General features: G+C 37.0%; 1 protein-coding gene and 1 pseudogene across 1 annotated transcript; both read left to right on the top strand.

The window, feature by feature from the left end:
• Positions 1 to 1,838: 1,838 nt before the first annotated feature.
• On the top strand, positions 1,839 to 3,023 carry LOC149149576 (putative protein S-acyltransferase 7 pseudogene; annotated as a pseudogene).
• Positions 3,024 to 8,571: 5,548 nt separating this feature from the next.
• LOC149149577 (uncharacterized) lies at positions 8,572 to 14,197 on the top strand. The gene is made up of 2 exons (XM_089442518.1): positions 8,572 to 9,261; positions 11,036 to 14,197. Exons 1-2 carry the CDS (start codon positions 8,572 to 8,574, stop codon positions 14,195 to 14,197), a joined length of 3,852 nt encoding a protein of 1,283 aa, XP_089298644.1.
• Positions 14,198 to 22,659: the final 8,462 nt, after the last annotated feature.

A 22,659-nucleotide genomic window follows, 5' to 3' on the forward strand; every position in this document is an offset into this window, starting at 1 on the left:
ACATGATATATTGATATTAATTTAGTAATCTATATTAATTGCAATGTACTAAAATATATATATTTCTAAATATAATAATATATTTATATCTTTCATATATATGAATATAGTATTCATTTACACATGCATATTCCTTGTTGTCAATTAACCTTAAAATATTATTGCCACGTTATACTCGATTTGATTGAGTAAAAGTCATTTTAGGCCTATAAATTATACTACGCATACTTTCCTCGATTTGCTTGTGCAATGCTTACGTTTACTCTTAAGCATTAACGACAAGTAACTGCGAGTTGAAATTAATTGTGTTGTAACGAATACCCATGCCCTCAAATCACATCACGTTACTTTAAGAGTACATTCTACAAATCTTCTCGTTGCACACGTTTCTACATCAAAATTTCGACCAATGAGTTGAGTTCATTATATCTCATCATATATCTCATGCCACATAATCATTAGGATTATCCATGGCAATAGGATTACGTTTCATTGATATTTCTCTTGTGAAACGTTTACCTTTACTATTAAGAATTAACGACAAGAAACTACGAGTTGAAATTAATAGTGTTGTAACAAGTCTACCCATGCCCTCAAATCACACCGTGTTACTTTAAGAGTACATTATGCAAATCTTCTTGCAGAGCATGTTTCTGCATCAAAATTTCGACCAGTGAGTTGAGTTCATTATATCATCATCATATATCTCATGTCACATAATCATTAGGATTATCCATGGCAGTAGGATTATGTTTGAGTTCATTATATCGTTATCATAGATCTCATGCCACATAATCGTTAGTATTATCCATGGCAGTAGGATTATGTTTCATTGATGCATGCCATTTTTATTTTTAAAGATATAACTTGATAAAAAATACCCTAGATTGCTTTTCCTACGCAATTTATAAATAAAATGAGAAAATAATCTCTTATGACTAGAAAATATTATAGTGGGAAATCACTTAAAAGTGTCTTTCAAATAACTAACTTATCTTTCCAAACAAAAGATAATTTTCCATATTTCTTGAAAACAGATTCAAGGGAGTCTAGAGCATTTTTTTTTTCAAAAACACTATTAGATGCCAAAGGTAACAAGCTGCTAATGATAGGAAGACCAAACTGCATAAAGGTGGTTTGGTATCTCGATCTCTCTTCAAGAAACAACTATTTGTGAGAGGTTTAAACCATATAACAATATAATCTAATCTATGTTTGAAGCAATATCCCAGCACATGCATTTGACAAGATTGCTCATGGAATTACATATATGCTATAGGTGAAAAATAGACAAAAATATCCCCCTAGCTTCAGCAACTTATCCAACATTAGCTGCAATATATCATCCCATTTGAAGCCAATTAATTTTACACTTAAAGTAGTGTACGGATTCGAATGATTTGCTTGGATACTATTATCTCATTGTTCCAAATACACCTGGACCTACGGGAATTTCGCTTTTGTAAGAGTCCAATTACAAATATAAGCTCGTAGACTAAACAACAATAATTAAAAATAAAATATTAAAATTGGAACTTAATAAATCATTAAAAGGACATTGGTGTTTAAAATATTTTCATATTTAGAACAGTAAATAAAATGATTTTTTTTAAATGTTTATTTCTGGAGGGTTGCTTTTAAAGGAGGTCGTCAGTTCTAGTTTCCAGGCGTCCATCCACTTTGATTTTCAATCTTTGGACTATTTTTAACGGGTGTTCATTAGTTCGGGTCTTCAGGGGACCATTGATTTGGGGTTTGACCCATACAACCAACGTTTCTTGCAGATCTCTTTGGGAAAGAAATTAATGTGGGGGTGAAAGAGAAGGCTTTCAGAACAGATGTATGTAAATCCACCTCCTCAGATTCCGGACATGGGGGGTCTAATATGGACCAAACTGATAGCGACAAGGGAGTATATCAATCTTGGAAAGGAAGCAATAATTTTTTCTTTACTGGGAGGTTTATATTTGGGCCAGATGTGAGGTCACTGGTTTTGACGTTTGTTCTCATCCTCGTTCCAACAACAATATTATGTGTATTTGTTGCAATAAAAATTTTGGACAAGTTTTCACATCATGCAGGAGTATCCGTAATGGTCATATACGTTTTGGTTCTTATTCTTCTCAAATGTAGAAGAGATCCTGGAATACTCCCTTGAAATTCACACCCTCCTGAGCTTGAAGAAGGTTATGATGTTTCCAGTTTGACACCAGAGTCAATAGGTGGGCAGACTCCACATCCACGATTACCTCATACAAAATATGTGTTTGTGAATCTTCTTTATGTTTGTTTTTTCAACAACGTTGTTGTGTGTTTATGTATTCTCCTTTTGGTGGGTATATACCAAGAAAATTATGGTAGCAGATGATGTTACAGTCTGGAAATCTATGCCAAAAACACATGCACCAATTGTGCTCATACTATACACATTATTTTCAGTTTGGTTTGTTGGTTGACTTATGTTATTTCATCTCTATCTGATCAGTACAAATCAGACTACATATGAGAATTTCAGAGATCGATATGATAGAAGAGAAAATCATTACACCAAAGGAGTAATATAGAATTTCAAAGAAATATGTTTTACAAAAATTCCACTGTCGAAGAATAACTTTTGAGCCAAGTTACAAAATTATTCTACACTGCAAGATACTTTTGCTCCTCCTTTAGGGGGGAAGTTTCTTAGTCCTAACATGGGTAAAGGAGGAATTGACCTTGAAATAGGTCATAAGCCTTCATGGCCAACTGTTGGTGTTGAAGCATTGGCAGATTTTGAAGCACATGAAAGCAATGGTGGATTAGAAAACAATGAAGGTTATGGGGACTCTTTTTCTCATTCAAGCTATACATTTCCTATGGAAAGTGCAGATGGAAGAGGTGGAATACATCCAAGGCATTTAAGTTGGGGTTGTAAGAGTGGGAGTTGGTAAATAACACTAGATATTCTTGCCTTGGCTACTGGAGTTAGTGAAGCAAATCGAGTTAGTGGAGACATCACTCCTCAAGAAACCGATGATTTCTAGTAAGTTGACATGTTTAAAATATGCATGTTGTAAAAAAGTATACATTTATCAATGTGATAAGTTTTTCCTGCAGTTTGAAACTCAGCATCATATTTCAAGAAACCAAATACTTGCTCTTGCAAAGGTTTTCATTCACCAGTCAACAAAAAATCGATCAATAATGTTCAGGCAAACATGGTTAATAGTTCTAGGAATAATTTTCAAGATTGTGAATTTGTATTTTAGAATGCAAATTTAAGAAATTGGCTAACTATACCTGAAGAATATCAATACTACTTACATTCTTGAGAATTACCTTTCATTTAGGTCATGGATGTGCAAGTCAAGTGCTTTACCTAGTACCGGGTTGCTTTTTGAATAAGAAAATTCAATAAAATACATTTATGGACAATATTTGCAGCTTCACGTGAATGAAAAATGTGCACAACGTTTCAACGATTGCGAGCCTTGAAAAATCGTTGAAATTGTCATTATTGTAAGAGACGAGCATGCTGCAAAACTTGGGCAACAAACCCCCCCTGCCCCAGCGACCTACTTTACCCGCCACTCTGTGTTCTTGTACCACCCTTTCCCCATCGACGATGAGCGTGGAGATTGTCTAATTCACCAACGCCTCCACCTTGATGCGCATGATCACTCACCTCATATTTTAGGCAAAAGGAAGGCAGTGGAAATAAATGAATCCATTCACAGTTCAGGCGGTTAACAGTTTTGGCAATTGATAATTCAGTAAGGAGATCATTTACCATACAAATAAGTGATCTTATACCATTATATTGAAAGAGACTATGCGAGTGTATTACCGTTAGAGAGAGACAAATACATGATCATTCTAAACCGTTTTTTTTCCATTATTCATTAACTTATTTTGATTGTGGATCAACGATGAAAATTATTTCAATCGTCTAACACACAAATCCACGATGTAGAATAGGACACAGAGGTGGCTGGGTTAATTTGTTTCAAAGGGAAACGCCTTACGGCCTAATTACTTTTGGGCTAATTTTCCATTTGGCCTTTAATTTCTATTGGCACTAGATTTCTTTTTGAATTGACAGAATTGATCACTGGGTTAGGTTTGTGCTTACCTAGCATTCATTATAATTTTTAGGCATACTAAATGCAACCCCTCGGTATATAAATTTAAGAGGGGTTTGATCCAATTGCCTTTGCAAAGATCTCTAACACCAACTGATCTACACCTTGAGGCTTAGGGTGTTCTAAAACGCACTTGACATAAATTTGAAACCCAAAGCTTTAAGAGTACATGCAAGTGAGGAACATTGGATATACAACAAGTTTTAGTGAAGGGATTTATTAATGGAGAAGAAGAGGGACATGAGAGAATTTGGGGAAGAAGAAGAAAATACAAAGGAGAAGGGAAGAGGAAGAATAAAGAAACAGAGGAATAGTAGCAAAAGAGAAGAGAAGATGGCAGCATGAGATAGAGGAAAATTGGGTTGAATTTAATTTTTGTTTGATTTTCCATCAAGTTCCTGTAGATCTCACCAAAACTTTAGACCAACAAGGATTTGTATTTAGTATTTGAAGAAAGAGTTTTAAATCTGGTAGTTGTTTTTAGCAATAGAAGCCTATTGAGACCTTAAGAATGTAATTTCATAAATTTGCAGTGTAATTGAATCATTGATTCTGCATATTCAGTCTTCCTTGTATGTGTTTGTGTCTTTTAATGTGCTTCTAAGCTGTTAATTGTGTACTTTGTTTGAATTTAATTTGGCGACCCAAGTGGTTGTTGGTGGTGGTGCCTACCACTCAAGGCTACATTAAGTTGCACAATCTGAAGATTGAGATTGAATTTTGACAATAAAAGTATAGTCAAATGAATAATCCAGAGTGTCAATAATTGTGTACTTTGTTTGAATTTAATTTGGCGACCCAAGTGGTTGTTGGTGGTGGTGCCTACCACTCAAGGCTACATTAAGTTGCACAATCTGAAGATTGAGATTGAATTTTGACAATAAAAGTATAGTCAAATGAATAATCCAGAGTGTCACAAAGATTACTTATGATGCTCGTGGGTGAAAATCAATTAAAGTTCTAAATTTATATTGCAAAATTAGGAATGTGTATGATTTGTAAGTTTTAAAAGTAACTGGTCATTGTGACAACCTGCAAAGAGTTTCCAAAATTCCATCTCGGCCTAAGTTGTTCATTCCTCCCACTATTGTTTGGAACATTTGAAATGATTGAAGTGATTGCAAATGTGCAAGGGCTTAGGCACTGAACTTAATGCTTTAATATTTCAAACTAGAGTTTTGAGGGGTTCTTAATATTCATTTTACATTAACTTTCCATTGCCTATACATGAAAGGCTAAAAGGAAAAGACAATAGAATCATGAAATGAACCTACCCAGGAATGTGGAGCTCCTGATTATAATATTGATGGTGGGCCTGCAACGAGTAGGACATGAAGATGACCAGCCACCTAATCAACTTATTAAATTATTACTGTAAATTTGATTTTACTGTAAATTTGATTTTCCAAGATTTTGGTGTCAACTTGCTTTAGCGGAGATTAGAACTTGAAAATACACGAAGCAGAGACCCAAAAAAACAAGCATAATCAATAATGAGTATAATACATTGTAACAAAGTAAGTATAAATAACAAAATAAATGCAAAGTTATCTTAAATGAGAAACTTCAATATAAATAACTAGGAATAACATTCTAATCTAACGACTCTAACATAAAAATTGAAAATATTAATGAAATGCAATATAGCCTAGCCATTCAACTCAAACTACTGTAATCGTGAGAAAGATTTCAAGTGAAGTATTGCATTTAACATTATAATATATAAAACTTTGTATTTAAAACAATATTTATTCTTGAAACTATCTCATCTAAAATTTTTAACTAAAATAAAAAGTATATAATAAATCATTAATAAATTGCAAACAAATATCTCAAAGAAATTAAAAAATATGTGAAAGCTAAATGATACAAATAAAAAGGTTATAGACGTTGGGCATTTCCTCTAAAATCATTTTTTATTTCTTCTCGGACAAGATCAATTAAAAAGATTCAGATACTTCAAATTTTCAAGCCATTCTATTTGAAACGTTTTGGATTTTAACTCGCTGCATCTTTGATTTCGGTCCAACTCAAATTGTGACAACCGCTACAATGATAACAACATTCATTTGTTCCTTGGAGGAGATAAGTCCAACACTCTAGGGAATGTTGAGGTAAAATGAATTCGCCCCAAGTTGATATTTTTCTGCAATCACTAGCGGTGGAATAAATGTATTCTTCTGCAATCACTAGTGGTGGAATAGATGTGGAGAAATGTTGAAGCATTTGCTTTGCTCCATACATAGTTTTCTTCATTCTTCCTAATATAAATTTCCAGGTCTCGGAGGGCATTGTGAACTTGAATTACATCTCAAAATTAAAATACAACTTTCCTTAACTGTAACAAGAACGATCTACAAAAGACTTTACATAACTATGCCCTTTGTCCAATAAATAGTCCTCTTCTTTGTTCTTAACCAGACCTTCTACATTCCACATCTGCACCAATTCCTCTCAGGTAAATAATGCATCTTCATGAAACATGGCACAATTTTGAAAACCATTTTCCATATTACCATGTCTCAAACTATCATATCTCCATTTCAATCGCTGATACAAATTTCGATCAGGAGGACGATGGCTACTTGGAAAACTTGAATACATTGTTTTCATCTGACTAAAGCAGGCTCTTGCCAGTCATCGTTAGTTGTGGTTCCTGTCATAGTATCCACTGTTGTCTGAGAGCAGAGTAGATCACAACAGATTATGAATGTAAAAGCAGCAGAGCCCACTGGGACAGAGAAAACAGATCAGAATATGAATACAAAGTCAAGGAGCAAAGCCAACAAGAGGCAGATACATGGGTGCTTACACCAAGGGGAAGGAGGAAGTTAATGTTAACTAATCCTTCGGGATTGTTATTGTATATTGTATAATATATAATTAGTTTTACATTCCGTTTTTGCGGTTAATAAGTTACCGAGACACAATTGTCTTGTACCTAAATAAAATTTGTATAAATAAGTAATTTTATCAATAATATGACGCTCTTTCATTGTGTTTTTTTATTGTGGAGTTTATTTGGGCTTGTACAGTGGTATCAGAGCCCTGGTTGACTTGTTCCTAAACTCCATGTATTTGAAGTCTATCGTAAAGGAGACTCGGAGTGTGAACTGTGAAGATAGAGTGCAACAGAAAGTTAATCTAGTGGAGCAATGCAGTGGGATGCCCAAACTATTGACTCTCTGTAAGTGTCATATATTTCAGCCATAATGAAAGACGATTGGAGAAATTGAGTGGCATAAATTTTTTAGTATTTACATTTACTGGAGTTCATTTGAATCACAATATTTGCATTTTCCACAGTAAACATGAGTTTAATGACAATAAAATTTATGAAGGATAATAAGATACATTTACTGCAAATGGGAGATGTCTGAAAGATACAAAGTTTGAATGATACAAGTTTTTTACAGAAAGATTTCTGAAGAATACAAAAAAAATTCTGAAGAATACAAAATTTTTACTGAAAATGATACAAAGCTTGAATAATACAAGTTTTTTATAGAAAGATTTATGAAGAATACAAAAAATAAATTACTGAAATATTTGTGAAAGAGACTTAAAATGAAGTATATATATTTTGGTGGCTGAAATTTTAATTGAAGGGGGATATATATTTTTTGGTGTATATATATTTTGGTGGCTGAAATTTTAATTGAAGAGGGATATATATGTTTTGATGGCTAAGATTTTAATTAAAGAGTGGTCAATTTTCTGGTGATTTGAAATACATATTTTTAAAGAGGTCATTGGTAATTTTTTTTTTTTTAAGGCTAATAAAATTAGAACCTAGCTCTTTGCTAGGCTATTTTTGAAACTTACCACTAAACCACAAAGTCAACTTTGTCCAACTTTGTTAAAACAAGAGGAGAAACAAATTTATATATTTTGAAAAGTATTGCATATATTTTGAATTTGAAAGAATATGAAGAATATTCGGCTACATAACAATTATGACTTCAATAGTTTCCATTGTTGGAGTTGTTTTTAAGGGAAATGAAAACTATCAAGAGTGGTTTAGAAAGCTTAAAGTGCCCTTGTTTTTAATGATTTGTGGGAAGTTTGTCAAGGCAAGAAGGATAGTGATGGAAAAGAAATTGCACCAGAGCCACTTGATAATGAGAATGAACATGCAATTTGGGAGACAAAAGACAACAAGACATATGTATTAATAATTGCATCTATGAGGATGGGATCGCGTGCTGGAGATGGAGCTCTCCCGCCTCTGAAAGCCCTGACCGCCCCCGTTCGAGCTTGGCAGCCCTGCTGCCGGGCTTGCAGGCCCTTGCGGGCTCTCCTTGCTGCGCCCTCCTTGCTTGTTTGCATCCCGGGCCTCCTGCCCGCCCCTGGTTGTTCGCGCGGCCCTGAGGGCAGCCTTCTGCTGCTTCTCTTCGTTTTCCTGGGCCTCCTGCCCCCCCCTCTTGCCTTTCGCTGAGCTTCCCTCCCGATGGACCCTCATGCCTCTAACCAGCCCGATTTTGAGAAAGCTTTTGCTTCTCTCGTCCCTGAAAATAACTCTGAGAGGATCCGACCTTCTGCCTCCAAATTTATCAAAAAACTTGATGAAATTCCGGAAATCCCTCTTCCCCTTTCTCTTCCAAGGAGATCGGCTGTAGCCTTAGCTGAACGCGGATTGGTTGGCCAGTTCACGGGGCTATGGCCCTCCCCTCGATCTGTTCAACGTTGGGTGGAAAGAAATTGGAATGCCATGGTCCAAGGAAAAATTGCCATAAGGTTCTGTGGAAGAGGGTTCTTTACCTTCCTTTTCGAATCAGTGGAGGATCGCAATCTAATATTCAGGAATGGGCCATACTTTATGGACACAAGAGGCCTTTATCTCAACCGTTGGACCCCGGATTTCGATCCAGAAATGGATGTTCCCAACGCAGTCCCTGTATGGGTTCGCCTTCCGCATCTGCCGCTCCACTGCTGGGCTGATGAAACTGTTCGAGCGATTGGAAATGCAATAGGTAAATATGTGGACAGATCTGAACCAAAGGAAAATATGTATGCATGTGCGAGGATCTGTGTGGAGGTAGACTTGGGCAAAGGTCTTCCAGAGGCAGTTAAGCTCAGAGTGGATCAGTGGACGCATATTCAACAGGTGGACTATGAACAACTTCCCTTCAAGTGTAAGGTATGCCATGAGTACGGTCATTTTGCAAATAGGTGTCCTAAATCTAAACCAGATGTCAATAACAATAATTCTGAAACACATGAGGAAGCATGGGAAATAGTAAGGAAAAAGAAGAAAGCAAACCCTCCCCCTGAGTCTGAGGTGCCTCACTCCGGAACCCCTCCCTCTCCCCCTGTCTTCCCCTCATCCTCCAACCCCTTTGGATCCCTTGCTTCAGAGGACCTTCCATCTCCCCCTCCCTCCCCAAAGGCCCCAGAATCTCTCCCTCTTCCCCCCTCCAAGCTTCCCCTCCTCACTCAGTGGAAAGGAACTTATCTAAAAACAAATCGAAAGTGTCCAATGATGGCCCTCAATCTGATCAACCAGTACTGACCCGTATTGAGCCTCCTTTGATCTCCTCGAACCCATCTCAGCCAGCACTCGGACCCCAGCCCATCAGAACTACCAGAAGTTCCTCCAAGGACCTTGGTGCATCTGGTGATATCCACAAGAAACCCGGACCAGGAAGAAAATCAGCCAAGCAGCATCGGGAAGAAAGCACGCAAAAGGACATAGCTCTCGGGATACAAACCCCTATGGATTCCTTTATTACAGGTTCTCAAGAGAAAGACACAGCAGCTAAAGAACTTGAGAGGCGAGCACCTCCTCGCTCGAACGTCTTATGATGAAGCTTTTATCTTGGAACAGCAGGGGTATGGGGCACCCCTCTAAAACAGCTGCCCTAAGAGACCTCCTTCATTCAGAAAGGCCTGAAATTGTTCTAATTCAGGAAACCAAGCAAAACCAGAATGATATGCAGTTAATCATAGAAGCACAAAAATCCTTCATAGGGATCAGTAGCAATTCCAGAGGAGCCTCTGGAGGAATCACCACTATGTGGAATAAGCAGCAGTGGAATTGCATATCCTCTGTCCTCAATCCAAACTGGATCAGGACCAACCTCGTCAACAAGGAAGAAAGCTGTGACTTAATTATTTACAATGTCTATATCCCCAACCATTTCCGGGAAAAGGAACAATGCTGGAAGGAATTGAAGCAGGAAATAGACAAGGAGCAGAATTCAAATGTTATCCTTGCTGGAGACCTCAATTTAATTCTCCACGCGAATGAGAAAAGGGGGGGTGCCTTCACCCCTGATCCTTTCAGAAGGCAGCTGGAAATCATCATGGCTGAACACGAATTGATGGACATCATCCCAAAAAATAGAAAATACACTTGGAGCAATAGACGACTGGGGCCAGGTAACATTATGGAAAGGTTGGACAGAATTTTGGTTAATGTTTCCCTTCTCTCCTCCTTTGCTGCAGGTCACACCAAAATTCTAAGCGCCACAGCCTCAGATCATTTCCCCATCCTATTAACGATGGACTCCCATGCCAATTTGGGACCAATCCCATTCAGATACAATCCACTGTGGAGAGACAGCCTTGAGGCCGAGTCAATTATAGAAGACACATGGAAGAATCACGTGGAGGGCTCCCCAAACTACATTTGGGAAACTAAACTTCGAAACACAAGGAAAGTACTCAAGGATTGGGCAAAAGTTAGCTACCAAGAACCAGAAAAAATAAAGGAAAAAATACAGCAGAGTTTGGAAGATATTCATAAACAAATAGAAGATCACGGATTCACTAATCAGCTTAAAAGTAAGGAATGGGAAGTGCAGGGATAGCTAACTCAAATTAAGAGGGCGGAAGAAATCAAATGGAGGCTCAAGTCGCGAGAAATATGGTTAAAGGAAGGTGATAAAAATACGGCATATTTCCATAAGCAGGCCACAGTAAAAAAATCAAGGAACATTGTTACCACTATTACAGATAGTCAAGGCAGCCAGCATGAAGATCAGGAATCTATTAAAAGTGCAGCCTTCCATCATTACAAGTGCCTTCTCACCGAAAATCAAGGCGCCATGGACTATACGGCCTTCCTTCGACACCTTCCAGGAAAAATCTCTGCTGAGGAGAATGAGAGGCTGAACAGTGAAATAACAGAGGAAGAGATAAGAAAAGCTATCTGGACTCTTCAACCAGATAAATCTCCAGGTCCAGATGGTTTCTCTATTAATTTTTACAGGGACCATTGGCATTTGATAAAAAAAGATCTTGTAAAAATGATGAAAGGCATACAAAGAAAAAAGAAAATGGGGGGTTTCACAAATTCAACCTTTCTTGCCCTCATTCCTAAGGAAACTAGGCCCACTTCCTTCTCCAGATTTAGACCAATCTCCTTGTGCAATACTTCTTATAAGATTTTTGCAAAAATCATAGCAGCTAGACTCCAGCCCTTGCTTCCTTCCGTCATATCTGAAAATCAGGGGGGCTTCATGACCAACAGGCAAATTCACGATTCCATCTCCTTGGTTCAAGAAGCTATCCATTCTAGCACCTCTAGACAAGAGAAAGGTTTCGTCCTCAAGCTTGACTTAGCCAACGCCTTCGACCGAGTAAGACACTCATTCTTGTACGCTGTCATGAGAAAAATGGGCTTTAATTCTGACTTCATAAGCACCATTGCCGCATGCATCTCTGGTCCCTGGATCTCGCCTCTCATTAATGGCCGCCCTTGTGAAGCTTTTCAATCTTCAAGAGGACTAAGGCAAGGATGTCCTCTCTCTCCCTATCTCTTCATCTTGATGGCTGAATCCTTCAGCAGCAACCTCGATCACAGCCGAAGAGTCGGCCTCATCTCTGGTATCAAGTTTGGGAATGGAGTTAAAAACATCAATCACTCACAATTCGCTGATGATACCCTGCTTATTGGTGGGGCTTCCACCACAATAGCAAGGCGCTTCAAAGCTCTCCTCGATCAATTTATGGAGTGTTCTGGAGGAGAAGTTAACTTTCAGAAAAGCTGCATCTATGGATGGAACATTCCCAACCAAACAGCTCACAATATTGCCAATATCTTTGGAGTAGCCTACAAAGAAACCTGGGATCACTTCACCTATCTTGGGATGCCGGTCACCTTGGGCGCTCTTAAAGCGTCCACCTGGAATGAAATAATAGACAAAGTCAAAAGAAAGGTACAGCAATGGGGGACTCAATGGCTTAACCCAGCGGGCAGATTAATCTTGCTTAAATCAGGTATTTCCTCCTTACCTTTATATCGTTTCACTCTTTACCAAGCTCCTGCTTCGTTCCACAACAAGCTAGAAATTGCTCTCCGTAATTTCTTATGGCAAGGAGGGAAAAAAGAAAAAAATAGATACAATTTGGTCAACTGGAAAAGTGTAATTCAATCTCCAGACAGAGGTGGATTGGGAATCAGAATGCCCAAAATACTAAATCTCGCCTTTGGGATTAAAATGGCTTGGAGACTTATTAGTGAACCAAAAGCCTGGTGGAAACAGGTCTTTGAATGCAAATATCTTTCGGACCACAGACAAAGACTTCTTGAATCTGATATTCCTATAAGAGACTCCACCAAAATCTGGCAACTCTGCAAGAAAGCAATCCCCACTCTTATTCAAAACACCTCAAAGATTCCGGGGGATGGGAGCAGTATTAATTATGCCACTGACAAAATCATGGGGCTTCAACCCTTAAATACTGTTGAAGAAGCCATTCCCATCATTCTTTACCTTCACAGCAAAGGCATTCAAAGGCTGGACCAAATTTCAAAATGGGACGCTGAGAGTGGTGCTTGGCTTAGCTGGGAATTCCCAGCTATTCCCCCACACTTGGAATCTAGCTATCAAGCCCTCCTTAAAAACCTCCAAAACAGAGCCCCTATTAAAAAAGGAGCTCTAGATGGGCTTAGATGGGACCCCACGGGCTCAGGTTACACCATTAAATCTGGCTACCAATTCATCTGCAACAATACTTATCAGGCACCGGTCTGGAATCAATGGAGAACAATTTGGAAGTCTGAGGCCATCCCAAAGGTCAAATTCTTCATCTGGCTGCTGCTTAAGGGCAGAATTCTCACTACGGAAAATTTGAGAAAGAGAGGGATACATGGTCCTTCAATCTGTCCTAACTGCTGCTCCGAGGAGGAAACCATCCACCATCTTTTTCTTGATTGCGCCTTTGCGAAGAAATGCTGGACTATCATGGCCAACCTAGGCAACATAACATGGCATCCTCAGCAAAACATTGCTGAGACAATTCAAGACTGGAGAAGGAATTGCCCTTGGAAAGAAAAGCGGAGCAAGATTGTCAAAAGAACCTGGGACATCATCCCCCACAACCTCCTTTGGAAAATCTGGCTCACTAGAAACAAGAAAATATTTCAAAATAAAGAAGGCAATGTCAGGAAAACATGTAGCAGTGCTCATCTACTGGCGCAGGAGACGATGGCTGTCAAATGTTCAGGAACCATTAAAGCAACTGATTATACAATTGAAGAGAGGCTCATGATCAGGCATATACTAGGTAGCCCAGGCCAACATCAGAGTATTCAGAGAAATGGCATGAAACTCCAACATAAGACCAAAGAATGGGAAATAAGGCTACCATCTCAGGAATTCAAAAGATGGATAATGAGCAATAACTGTCCAATCCTTTTCTTTGATGGAGCCTCCAAGTCCAACCCAGGACCAGCAGGTGCAGGAGGAATTATATTAGATGAATCAGGAGGAGAAATATGCAGCTATGAATGGAGTTTAGGGGAAAAAACAAATAATAATGCCGAGGCCCTTGCTCTGTATCAAGGATTGCTGCAATTAAAAAATAGGGAAATCAAAAATGCAATTGTTCTAGGAGACTCCTCTATAATCATCGACTACATGAACCATTACAGGATATCCTCAAACAGTAGTCTTCAACAGCATCTCCATCGCATCACTCTCCTCATCGATTATTTTGAAAATATCCGATTCTACCATATCCTACGCACATACAATGGGGAAGCGGATCAACATGCTAATAAAGCAGTCGGACATCAGGAAGGAGTACTGAGGCACAGTCAACGAGCCTTCTTCCAGCCCCTGCCATGAATCAGGCCGACACTGACAATACCCAAGCGCGCAAATCCAGCAAGCGTGTGATGGGTAAGGTAAAAACAGTCTCAGGACACAGCTCGAAATGCTCAAGCAATCACACTCAGGACACGATTCACAGATCAGCTGATATCCCAAGTAAAATTCATAACCACAGTGAAGGACTGAGGAAGGATTCTGCTGCCACAGTCAATCGTCCTAGAGATATAGATACATATCTAATTATTACAGAGGATCGGATGCTTCCAGGCCGCTGCAGTCGACCCCGATCCATAAATTTGAGCACAGGAATGCATTCTATTGTCTCTCAACTCTGCGACCAAGAGCAGCTCCGCGAAAGTGAAGAAAGCGCTCAGGATCAGCCACGACGGAGAACCCTTGCTCTGGTATCGGTTTTCTATTTCCTGCCTAATTTTTCTCTAATCAATCCTTCGGTCTCTTTCAGGAAAAGCTTTGAAGGGAAGCTTAGAGCTCCAGTGCCCCTCCTTCAGCAATTCCTGCTTCTCTCTCAACGTCTTCGCTGGCCGTCCACCCGCCTTCCATCCTGCTCCCTCTGCTCGCACCTACCCAGCTCATCTTCCCTTTTTTCAATTTCTTATCTCTTAGTCCTGGGAGCTATCTTACAGATTCTCTTTTTTTACCTATCCTTGAAAGTGAGATCGGGGATCTCGAAGCTCATCTGCTCTTTTTTAATCTTACCCAGACCTGCCAATAATCCGCGCATTATTACCTGGGCCTTTTTCTCTTGTAGCCAGAAGGAGTCTATAGATCATCCTTGTGAAACCGTCCCTCTTAGAATCCAACCCCATTTTGTGATGGCTCGTTCTGAGCAATGCTTCCATTGCCGCGACCTCCAGGCCGAATTCGACGAGGTCAGAGCTCAACAACGAATTCTGGAAGATCAAGTGCGAAATATGGAAGCTAGGCATGCAGAGCAGATTCGAAGTCTAGAAGCAAAATTCGAGGAGCAGTTCAGAAATCTCCACGCTAAATACCGTACAGAAATGAATTTGTTTCTCCACAGGGTTCACTCGCTTCAGGAGCAGTTCAACGGGCTCAACAACAGATGCATCCATGCCGAGGAGTCGTTGGCAATTCTAAGGGAAATTTTGGAAGCAAAGCAGAAAGAGAAATCAACTTCTTCAAGCGCAAAGCCAATGGAAGCAGATCAGCATCCCGAGGACTCCACTGCGAGAAATATCAGTCATATTTCCATTGACTAACTATGTATTGCAAATGCAAATTTTTGTGTCATCAGTTCGTCCGGATATATAGTAGTACTAGCTCTTTAGTAGTCAGAATTTTCAGAAACCAATTCAGGGATAGGAACCTCATGCTCTATCCTCGGATATGTAATGCTCTCGAAGCAAACTATGTACGGCTCCATGCCTTATCACATTTTTCAATCAATATATAGCAACCGACTTTGTTAAAAAAAAAAAAAAAAAAATTGCATCTATGATAGAAGAAGTAAGCATATATATCATTTCTTCTGGTACTGCATTCGAAGCTCCAAAGAAGTTCAAAGAATTGTATGATTCACACTCAAAACTAGAAATTATTCAGTTATTGTTAAAGTTGTTTAATTTGGAGATGAAGGATAATGATCCTTTGAAGAGTGCCTCTGAAATAAAAGCCATTTTTCATGATACAGAAGCCACTGGAATTAAGGTACATTTACAACTTACAACTTTTATAAAATTCCTTCACCCTGTGTATTCAAATTATTCGGAATCTCTCCAAGCTAGTGGGCAGCTAAAAGACATTACATTTGATAAACTAGTAAGAAAAATAGCTGAGAGAGAAAAAGCCTTTGGGAAGAAAAAGGCTCCACCTAACTCTAGTGAAACTTTGTGCCTTGCACAAAAGGATCAGAAGTCTCATGCTAAAACTTCTAAAGGTGATAAAAGTAGTAGAGGTCGTGGTAGGAGAAATTATAGAGGCAGGGGAGCGGGAATAATCAGGGAGACAAACAACAAAGAAATTTTAATGATATACCAGCTATCAAATGTTTTAGATGTGGTAAAATTGGTCATACTTCTACTAACTGTAAAATTCCTTGGGAGAAAGTTAGTGAAAGGAGAGAACAATTAAATGAAAAGAAAGATCAACCACCACTAGATAAGGGAAAATCATTAGAGTCTACACATTACATTTTTGCTCACTGTAATTTTAATATGAATGATGTTTTCAACACTGCATTTTCTTCATGTCGAGATACTTGGATTTTGGATTCAGGAGCCACTTGTCACATGACATTTAGCCGAGATTTCTTTGAAACTTTTAGTGATGATATTGATGGTATTATTTACTTTGCTGACAAGTCTCAAATTAAACCATCTGGCATTGGGTCTATTCGTTTGAAGATATCGGATATTGCAGATTATGTTCTACATGATGCACTTTATATTCCACAGTTTCAATGAAATTTGATGTCTCTTATCCATATTTGGCAGTAGGGGCATTCTATTCATATATTTGATGACATCATTGAGATAAGAAGAGCATCTGATCATGCAGTTGTTATGATCGGTGTTGAAGAAGGTAGGCTTTTAAAATTAAATTGTATTTCATTTACTAATTCTCGTGAAAGTTCTGTTCTTTTGGCACAACAAAATGATGTCCTGTCTCCCAGCTTGTTATGGCATGCTCGATTTAGTCACATCAATTATGGCAGCATCAAAATTATGAAAAATCAAGGTATTAAAGGTCTTCCGACAATTCCAAGAAATATTACACCTTATGATGCTTGTATTATAGGAAAGCATTGTAAACAACCTTTTCATAGTTCTTCTTTCATATCTACACGAAAATTAGGTCTCATACATTCATATTTATGTGGACCTATGCCTATTGCAACTGCAAATGGAAATAAATATGCGCTGACATTTATTGATGATTACTCGAGAATGTGTTGGGTGTATTTGTTGAAGAATAAGTCACAAGTGTTTGATGTTTTTTAAAAAATTTCATTTGATGATTAAAAATGAAACTCAACAGAATATAGGCATTCTCAGAACTAATAATGGTGGCGAGTACACTTCTCATGTTTTTGAACAATATTTGAAGGACAACAGAATCAAATATCAAACTACTGTACCTTATAATCCACAACAGAATGGCATCACAGAACGCATGAATAGAACTTTGCTTAATATGGTTAGATCTATGATGCTTTTTAAGAATGTTAAGTTGATGTTTTGGGGAGAAGCAGTGCTTTGTGCAACTTACATTCACAATCGTTGTCTTTCTTCTATCATTAATAATAAATCTCCTTATGAAATGTGGTATAATCGTCTTCCTGTTGTTCAACATTTTAGAGTCTTTGGTTCTCTGTGCTATGCATTAATTCCTAAACATCAGCGCAACAAGTTGGGTGTTAGGAGTCGTAAATGCATTTTCTTGGGATATTCTACTACTTCCAAAGCTTATAGATTGTATGATGAGGAGAACAAGAAGTTCATTCTTTCCAGAGATGTCATTTTCCTTGAATCAGATAAAAGTAATTCCACTGTTGATAAGAAACTGGCTCATTTGGAGAAATTTGCATCTAAGAAGTTCTATTTTGAATTTGATAATGTTGTTCCACACACTGAAGGGGGGATTCCCATTCTAGATTAGTGTGTGATTCTTCCATATTTGACTCATGAGAATGTTATTGCTGAAGAAAATTTGGATGATAGTAATGTTTCTGTAGGACCAAAAATTGCTCTTGAAGAGCCTATTCTTGAGCCTGTTTTTCAAGATGAGCAACCATCACAACCACTTCAACAACCTTTACGAAGATCTACACGTGCTCGAAAAGTTCCAAGCAAGTATGATGATTTTGAAACAGGAATGCCTTCTAAAGGTGATTCAGGGAATGTTTCTCATGACTGTGAATTCAATCATTGTACAATTAGTGAACCTAATTGTTTTTAAGAAGCTGCTAATTGTGATGAATGGAATGATGCAATGCAAAAGGAATATGATGCACTTATTAAGAATGGAACTTGGAGGTTAGTGGATCCTCCTGCAGGTATCAAACCCATTGGTTGCAAATTGGTGTATAAGATCAAACACAAAGTAGATGGTTCGCTTGATAAATACAAGGCAAGACTTGTAGCAAAAGGCTACGCTCAGAAGGAAGATGTTGACTACACAAAGACATTTTATCCTATGGCAAAATGGGGCACAATTAGAACTCTGTTTTCTCTTGCAGCTTGGAATGGCTGGAAGATACACCATATGGATGTTAAAACAACTTTTTTGAATGACGATTAGAAGGAGGATGTTTATATGTTTCAACCTGAAGGTTTTGTTGTTAAAGGCAAAGAGAAAAAGGTATGCAAATTGGTTAAGGCTTTGTATGGACTAAAACAAGAATCTCATGCGTGGTATAAAAAATTAACTGAACACCTTCTCAAGTTGAATTATAAGTTATTTGATCCGGATGATGCAACTCTTTTTGTTAAGAAAATTGGAAAGTCAGTCGTATATTTGGTTGTGTATGTAGATGATTTGATGATCACAGGAAACGATGATGACTATATAACATCCGTTAAAAGAGAATTATTGAAAGTTTTTGACATGACAGATTTGGGTTTATTACATTATTATTTATGGATTGAAGTTGATCAGAAACCAAAATATATTTTCATTTCTCAGAAAAGGTATATTGGACAACTACTAGACAGAATTGAGATGCAGGATCGTAATCCTGTCGCTACTCCTATGGAGCAGAATTTGAAGCTTGCTTCCACTAAAGGAAGTATGCTTGAAGATCCAACAAAGTATAGGCAACTTGTTGGAAGTTTAAATTTTCTAACTACTACTCGACCTGACATAGATTTTGTTGTAGGGATACTTTCCAGGTTCATGCATAAGCCATGTGAAGGTCATTGGAATGCAGCAAAGCGAGTGGTCAAGATTTGAAAGGCACTCGAGCATATGGCATCAATAATTCCAAAGTTGTAGATTTCCATCTCACCGGCTATTCAGATTCTGATTTTGATGGAGACAAGGAGAATGGAGTCTCTACTTCTGGTTATTTGATGAGTCTTAGATTAGGAGCCATCAGTCAGAGATCATGCAAGCAATCTGTTCCTGTTGATTCTACCACCGAAGTCGAATATGTTGCAGTAGCTCAAGCTACAAAAGAAATCATTTGGCTTCGCAAAATACTTGAAGATTTGCATGAGAAACAAAAGGCTTCAACTCCACTACTCGTCGATAACTCTTTTGCAATTCAGTTGGCCAAGAATCCCAAGTTTCATGATCGAAGCAAGCATATTAACACCAAATATCACTTGATTCGACATTATGTAGAGGCCAAAGTTATTCATTTGACACATTGTCCTACTTCAGAGAAAATCACAGACATATTTACAAAGCCACTGGGACGTGAAAAGTTTGAAAAGTTCAGAATGTTACTCAGCATGTTAGATGTCCCTTGAGATTAAGGGGGGAATGTTAAATAATCCTTCGGGATTGTTATTTTATATTGTATAATATGTAATTAGTTTTACATTCTGTTTTTACGGTTAATAAGTTACCGAGACCCAATTGTCTCGTACCTAGACTGCATTTGCATAAATAAGCAATTTTATCAATATTATGACTCGCTTTCCTTGTGCTCTTTCATTGTGTTCTTTTATTGTGGAGTTTATTTGGGTTTGTACAGTTAATTGATGGTAAGGGGGATTGGATTGGATTGGATTTGATGGAATGCTGAAATATATAGTGGAGAAGTCGTTGTTGTGTTTCTAGACAAACCAAAGAAAAAACAAAACACTCTATGACATGGAGGAGAATAGAAATAACAGAAGTCTGTGATCATTTTCTGCACCAAAAAGTTTGTTCCATTACATTATTTCAGCAACAATTTTTAACTGATGACCTCTCTGCTCACTGATTCATTCATGTTTATCTTATTCAAATTTGTACATTATTTTACTCTAAGCTGGAATGGTTGTAGAAAGAAAATAACTTTGAGGGGTTGGAAAGCATTTTATGCTTTTCAAAATAGGTGTAGAGAGGCAAAGTTATGGGACTGGAAAACCACTCAAACTTTTTTTGGGCTTCTAGTGATTCCGGTGATTCTCTATTGTTGTGAACTATGGGCTAACAGTACATCTGACATGCAGTGGAGACAAATTGAGAAAATTCAGAAGTGTTTGATTACAAACAAATTTAAGATTAAAAGTGCAGTTCCTTATGATATCTTGTTAAGTGAAACAGGGATTGCTCCTATTGAAGCAATTTCTATGGTGTGAGTCATAAGGTATTTAAAAAAAAATTGAGCAAATGGAAGAGGGTAGATGGCCTAAGGTTGTCTTTAATGATAGATTGTGCAAGAGAAAAAAAACTTGGATGTAGCAAAATAAAAAATGGTTTAGTAAATGGGGTATTTGCTTGAACACATGTCTCATAAACAACAAAGAGATAAAAGTTTTTGTTATTGAAAAGTTCCACAAGCGTACTTGGGATAAGGAGCTAGGAAGAAAGAAAAATTACTTTCTTGAAGTGTTTAATCCCACTCATAGTCATCAACCAAAAGCATACATAGAGGCCAATATCTCTTGGAGATCAAAAATTATTTTTGCTCAGTTAAAGACTAATTCTCATCAACTCCGTTGTGAAACAGGGCGCTGGAAAAGGCCAAAGGAAGTGTGGGAGGAAAGAGTATACATTTTTTGTTTTTCCAGAAAAGTAGAAAAAGAAAAACATTTCATTTTAGAATGTGAGTCCTTCAAAGACAACATGGAAAGTTATGCAGATATGTTGGTAGCTAGCTCTTGGGATAATCTATTTAGCGACGGGTTTGTCGAGAAGCTGGGAGCATTTATTTTGAAGCTTCACAGAAAACTAATCGAATACATCAAGCAGATGAAGAATCAATATGTCCCATAGACTATCTTTAGCCTCGTAAATGTTAAAATAAATTCATTCTTCTTTCTTTCTAAATGTAGAGTTTCCAATGAACACTCAGCCAAGACAAGTTTATCCTTTACATTATCTGCGCAACAACTTTATTTGATAACTCCACTCACTGACCAAAAAGTGTATTCCATGTCTAGATGACTCACTGCACCACTACTTTAAGGTATTAAAATTTGTAAATTATTTTATTCACTGTGTGAGGTTTTCTAGGAGCACTCAGAAAATAGTGTACCGAAAAGTTTAACATTATATTATTTAATGAGGCCTCCACTCACCGACTAAAAATTTAATTCCATGTGGCAATAGTTCATTCAAACAACGTTGCACTACATATTTATGTTATTAAAATACGTGGATTATTCTACTCACTGTCTGAGGTTTCCCAACACTCACAAGCTTTTGTCACTTGCAGTGAGCTCTCATTACATGGAGGTGTGGAGTCATCTTGTACGATAGTATTTAATGTTGCTTCATGCAACTCAATTGTAATATATTAAATATTTGCTGGAGTGATTGGACTTGGAAGATTTAAGGATTTTTCTATATAAGGTGGTTAAAATTAGAAACTCATTGTTAATTGGAAGAGATTAAAAAAAGGGAAAAATAAAATCAGTGAGGTTGAGATGGTTAAATTTAGGTTGGATTTATGTTGGTTTATGTTAGATTTAGCAGTTATCAAATTACCAATTCAAATCTCATGAAGAAAGATTGAGAGTGAGAGTTATTTACAATCATACATTGTTTTTAAAAATATATAATTTTTACTTATTGTTACCCAAAATGCTTGATTCTTAGTCATTACTATACTTAAAAAAAATAAAATAACATATGATATGATCTAATTTGATTCTTAATACAATTATTACCAAAATTTAATATAGTTTTAACTGATTTTTATCAAATTATATATTCTTTAAATTATATATCATAAAAATTATTATAAATTCTAATAAAAATTAAATGAATATTTTATATATACATATTATATTTCAAAATCATCCAGAAAACATTAATGTTTTAAGTAATATATATCCATTATCTATATATATATATATATATATAAAAGACAATGTCTCAAATGAAAAAAAATTAGAATTTATTTAGTAATGTTCAAAAGATAACAATGAAGTAAGATAAAAATGAATAATTTGCCCTTCTCAAATATTTTGAGAAGATTACATGATATATTAATAGAAAATAAGACAATATGTTTATGAACTTATTATCTTTAAACGTTAATATTAAATTGATGTCTTTTTTTAGAGAATTAATTTTAAAGTTGTGCTCCACATAAACATGAAAGAAATGAATGAAATTAAAAGCACATTTTATTTATTTTGTTTTTTCAAAAAAAAAAAATTGAGAATAAATTTTCCATCATAAATTCATGTTTCGCCTAAATATAATCATCGTAGGCTCATTAAAAATGTGAAATTTGGGTACTCCTTCCTTTTAAATAATTTTAAACGCACTTTCAAGACTAAAATTTTAACATACATATCACAATGTTTGAACCTAAAGAAATGAGTGTGAATTCA

Source organism: Pinus tabuliformis, chromosome 9 (assembly GCF_031772625.1).
Source record: "Pinus tabuliformis cultivar Carrire ecotype Pingquan chromosome 9, CPIR1, whole genome shotgun sequence".
NCBI classification, from domain to species: Eukaryota; Viridiplantae; Streptophyta; class Pinopsida; order Pinales; family Pinaceae; genus Pinus; species Pinus tabuliformis.

Excerpts from the sequence above, each read along its gene's own strand:
- LOC149149577 (XM_089442518.1), top strand. The coding sequence starts at position 8,572 with ATGGACCCTCATGCCTCTAACCAGCCCGATTTTGAGAAAGCTTTTGCT. Across the intron at positions 9,262-11,035 it reads AACTTCCCTTCAAGTGTAAG|GCCACAGTAAAAAAATCAAG; the intron begins GTATGCCATGAG and ends TTCCATAAGCAG.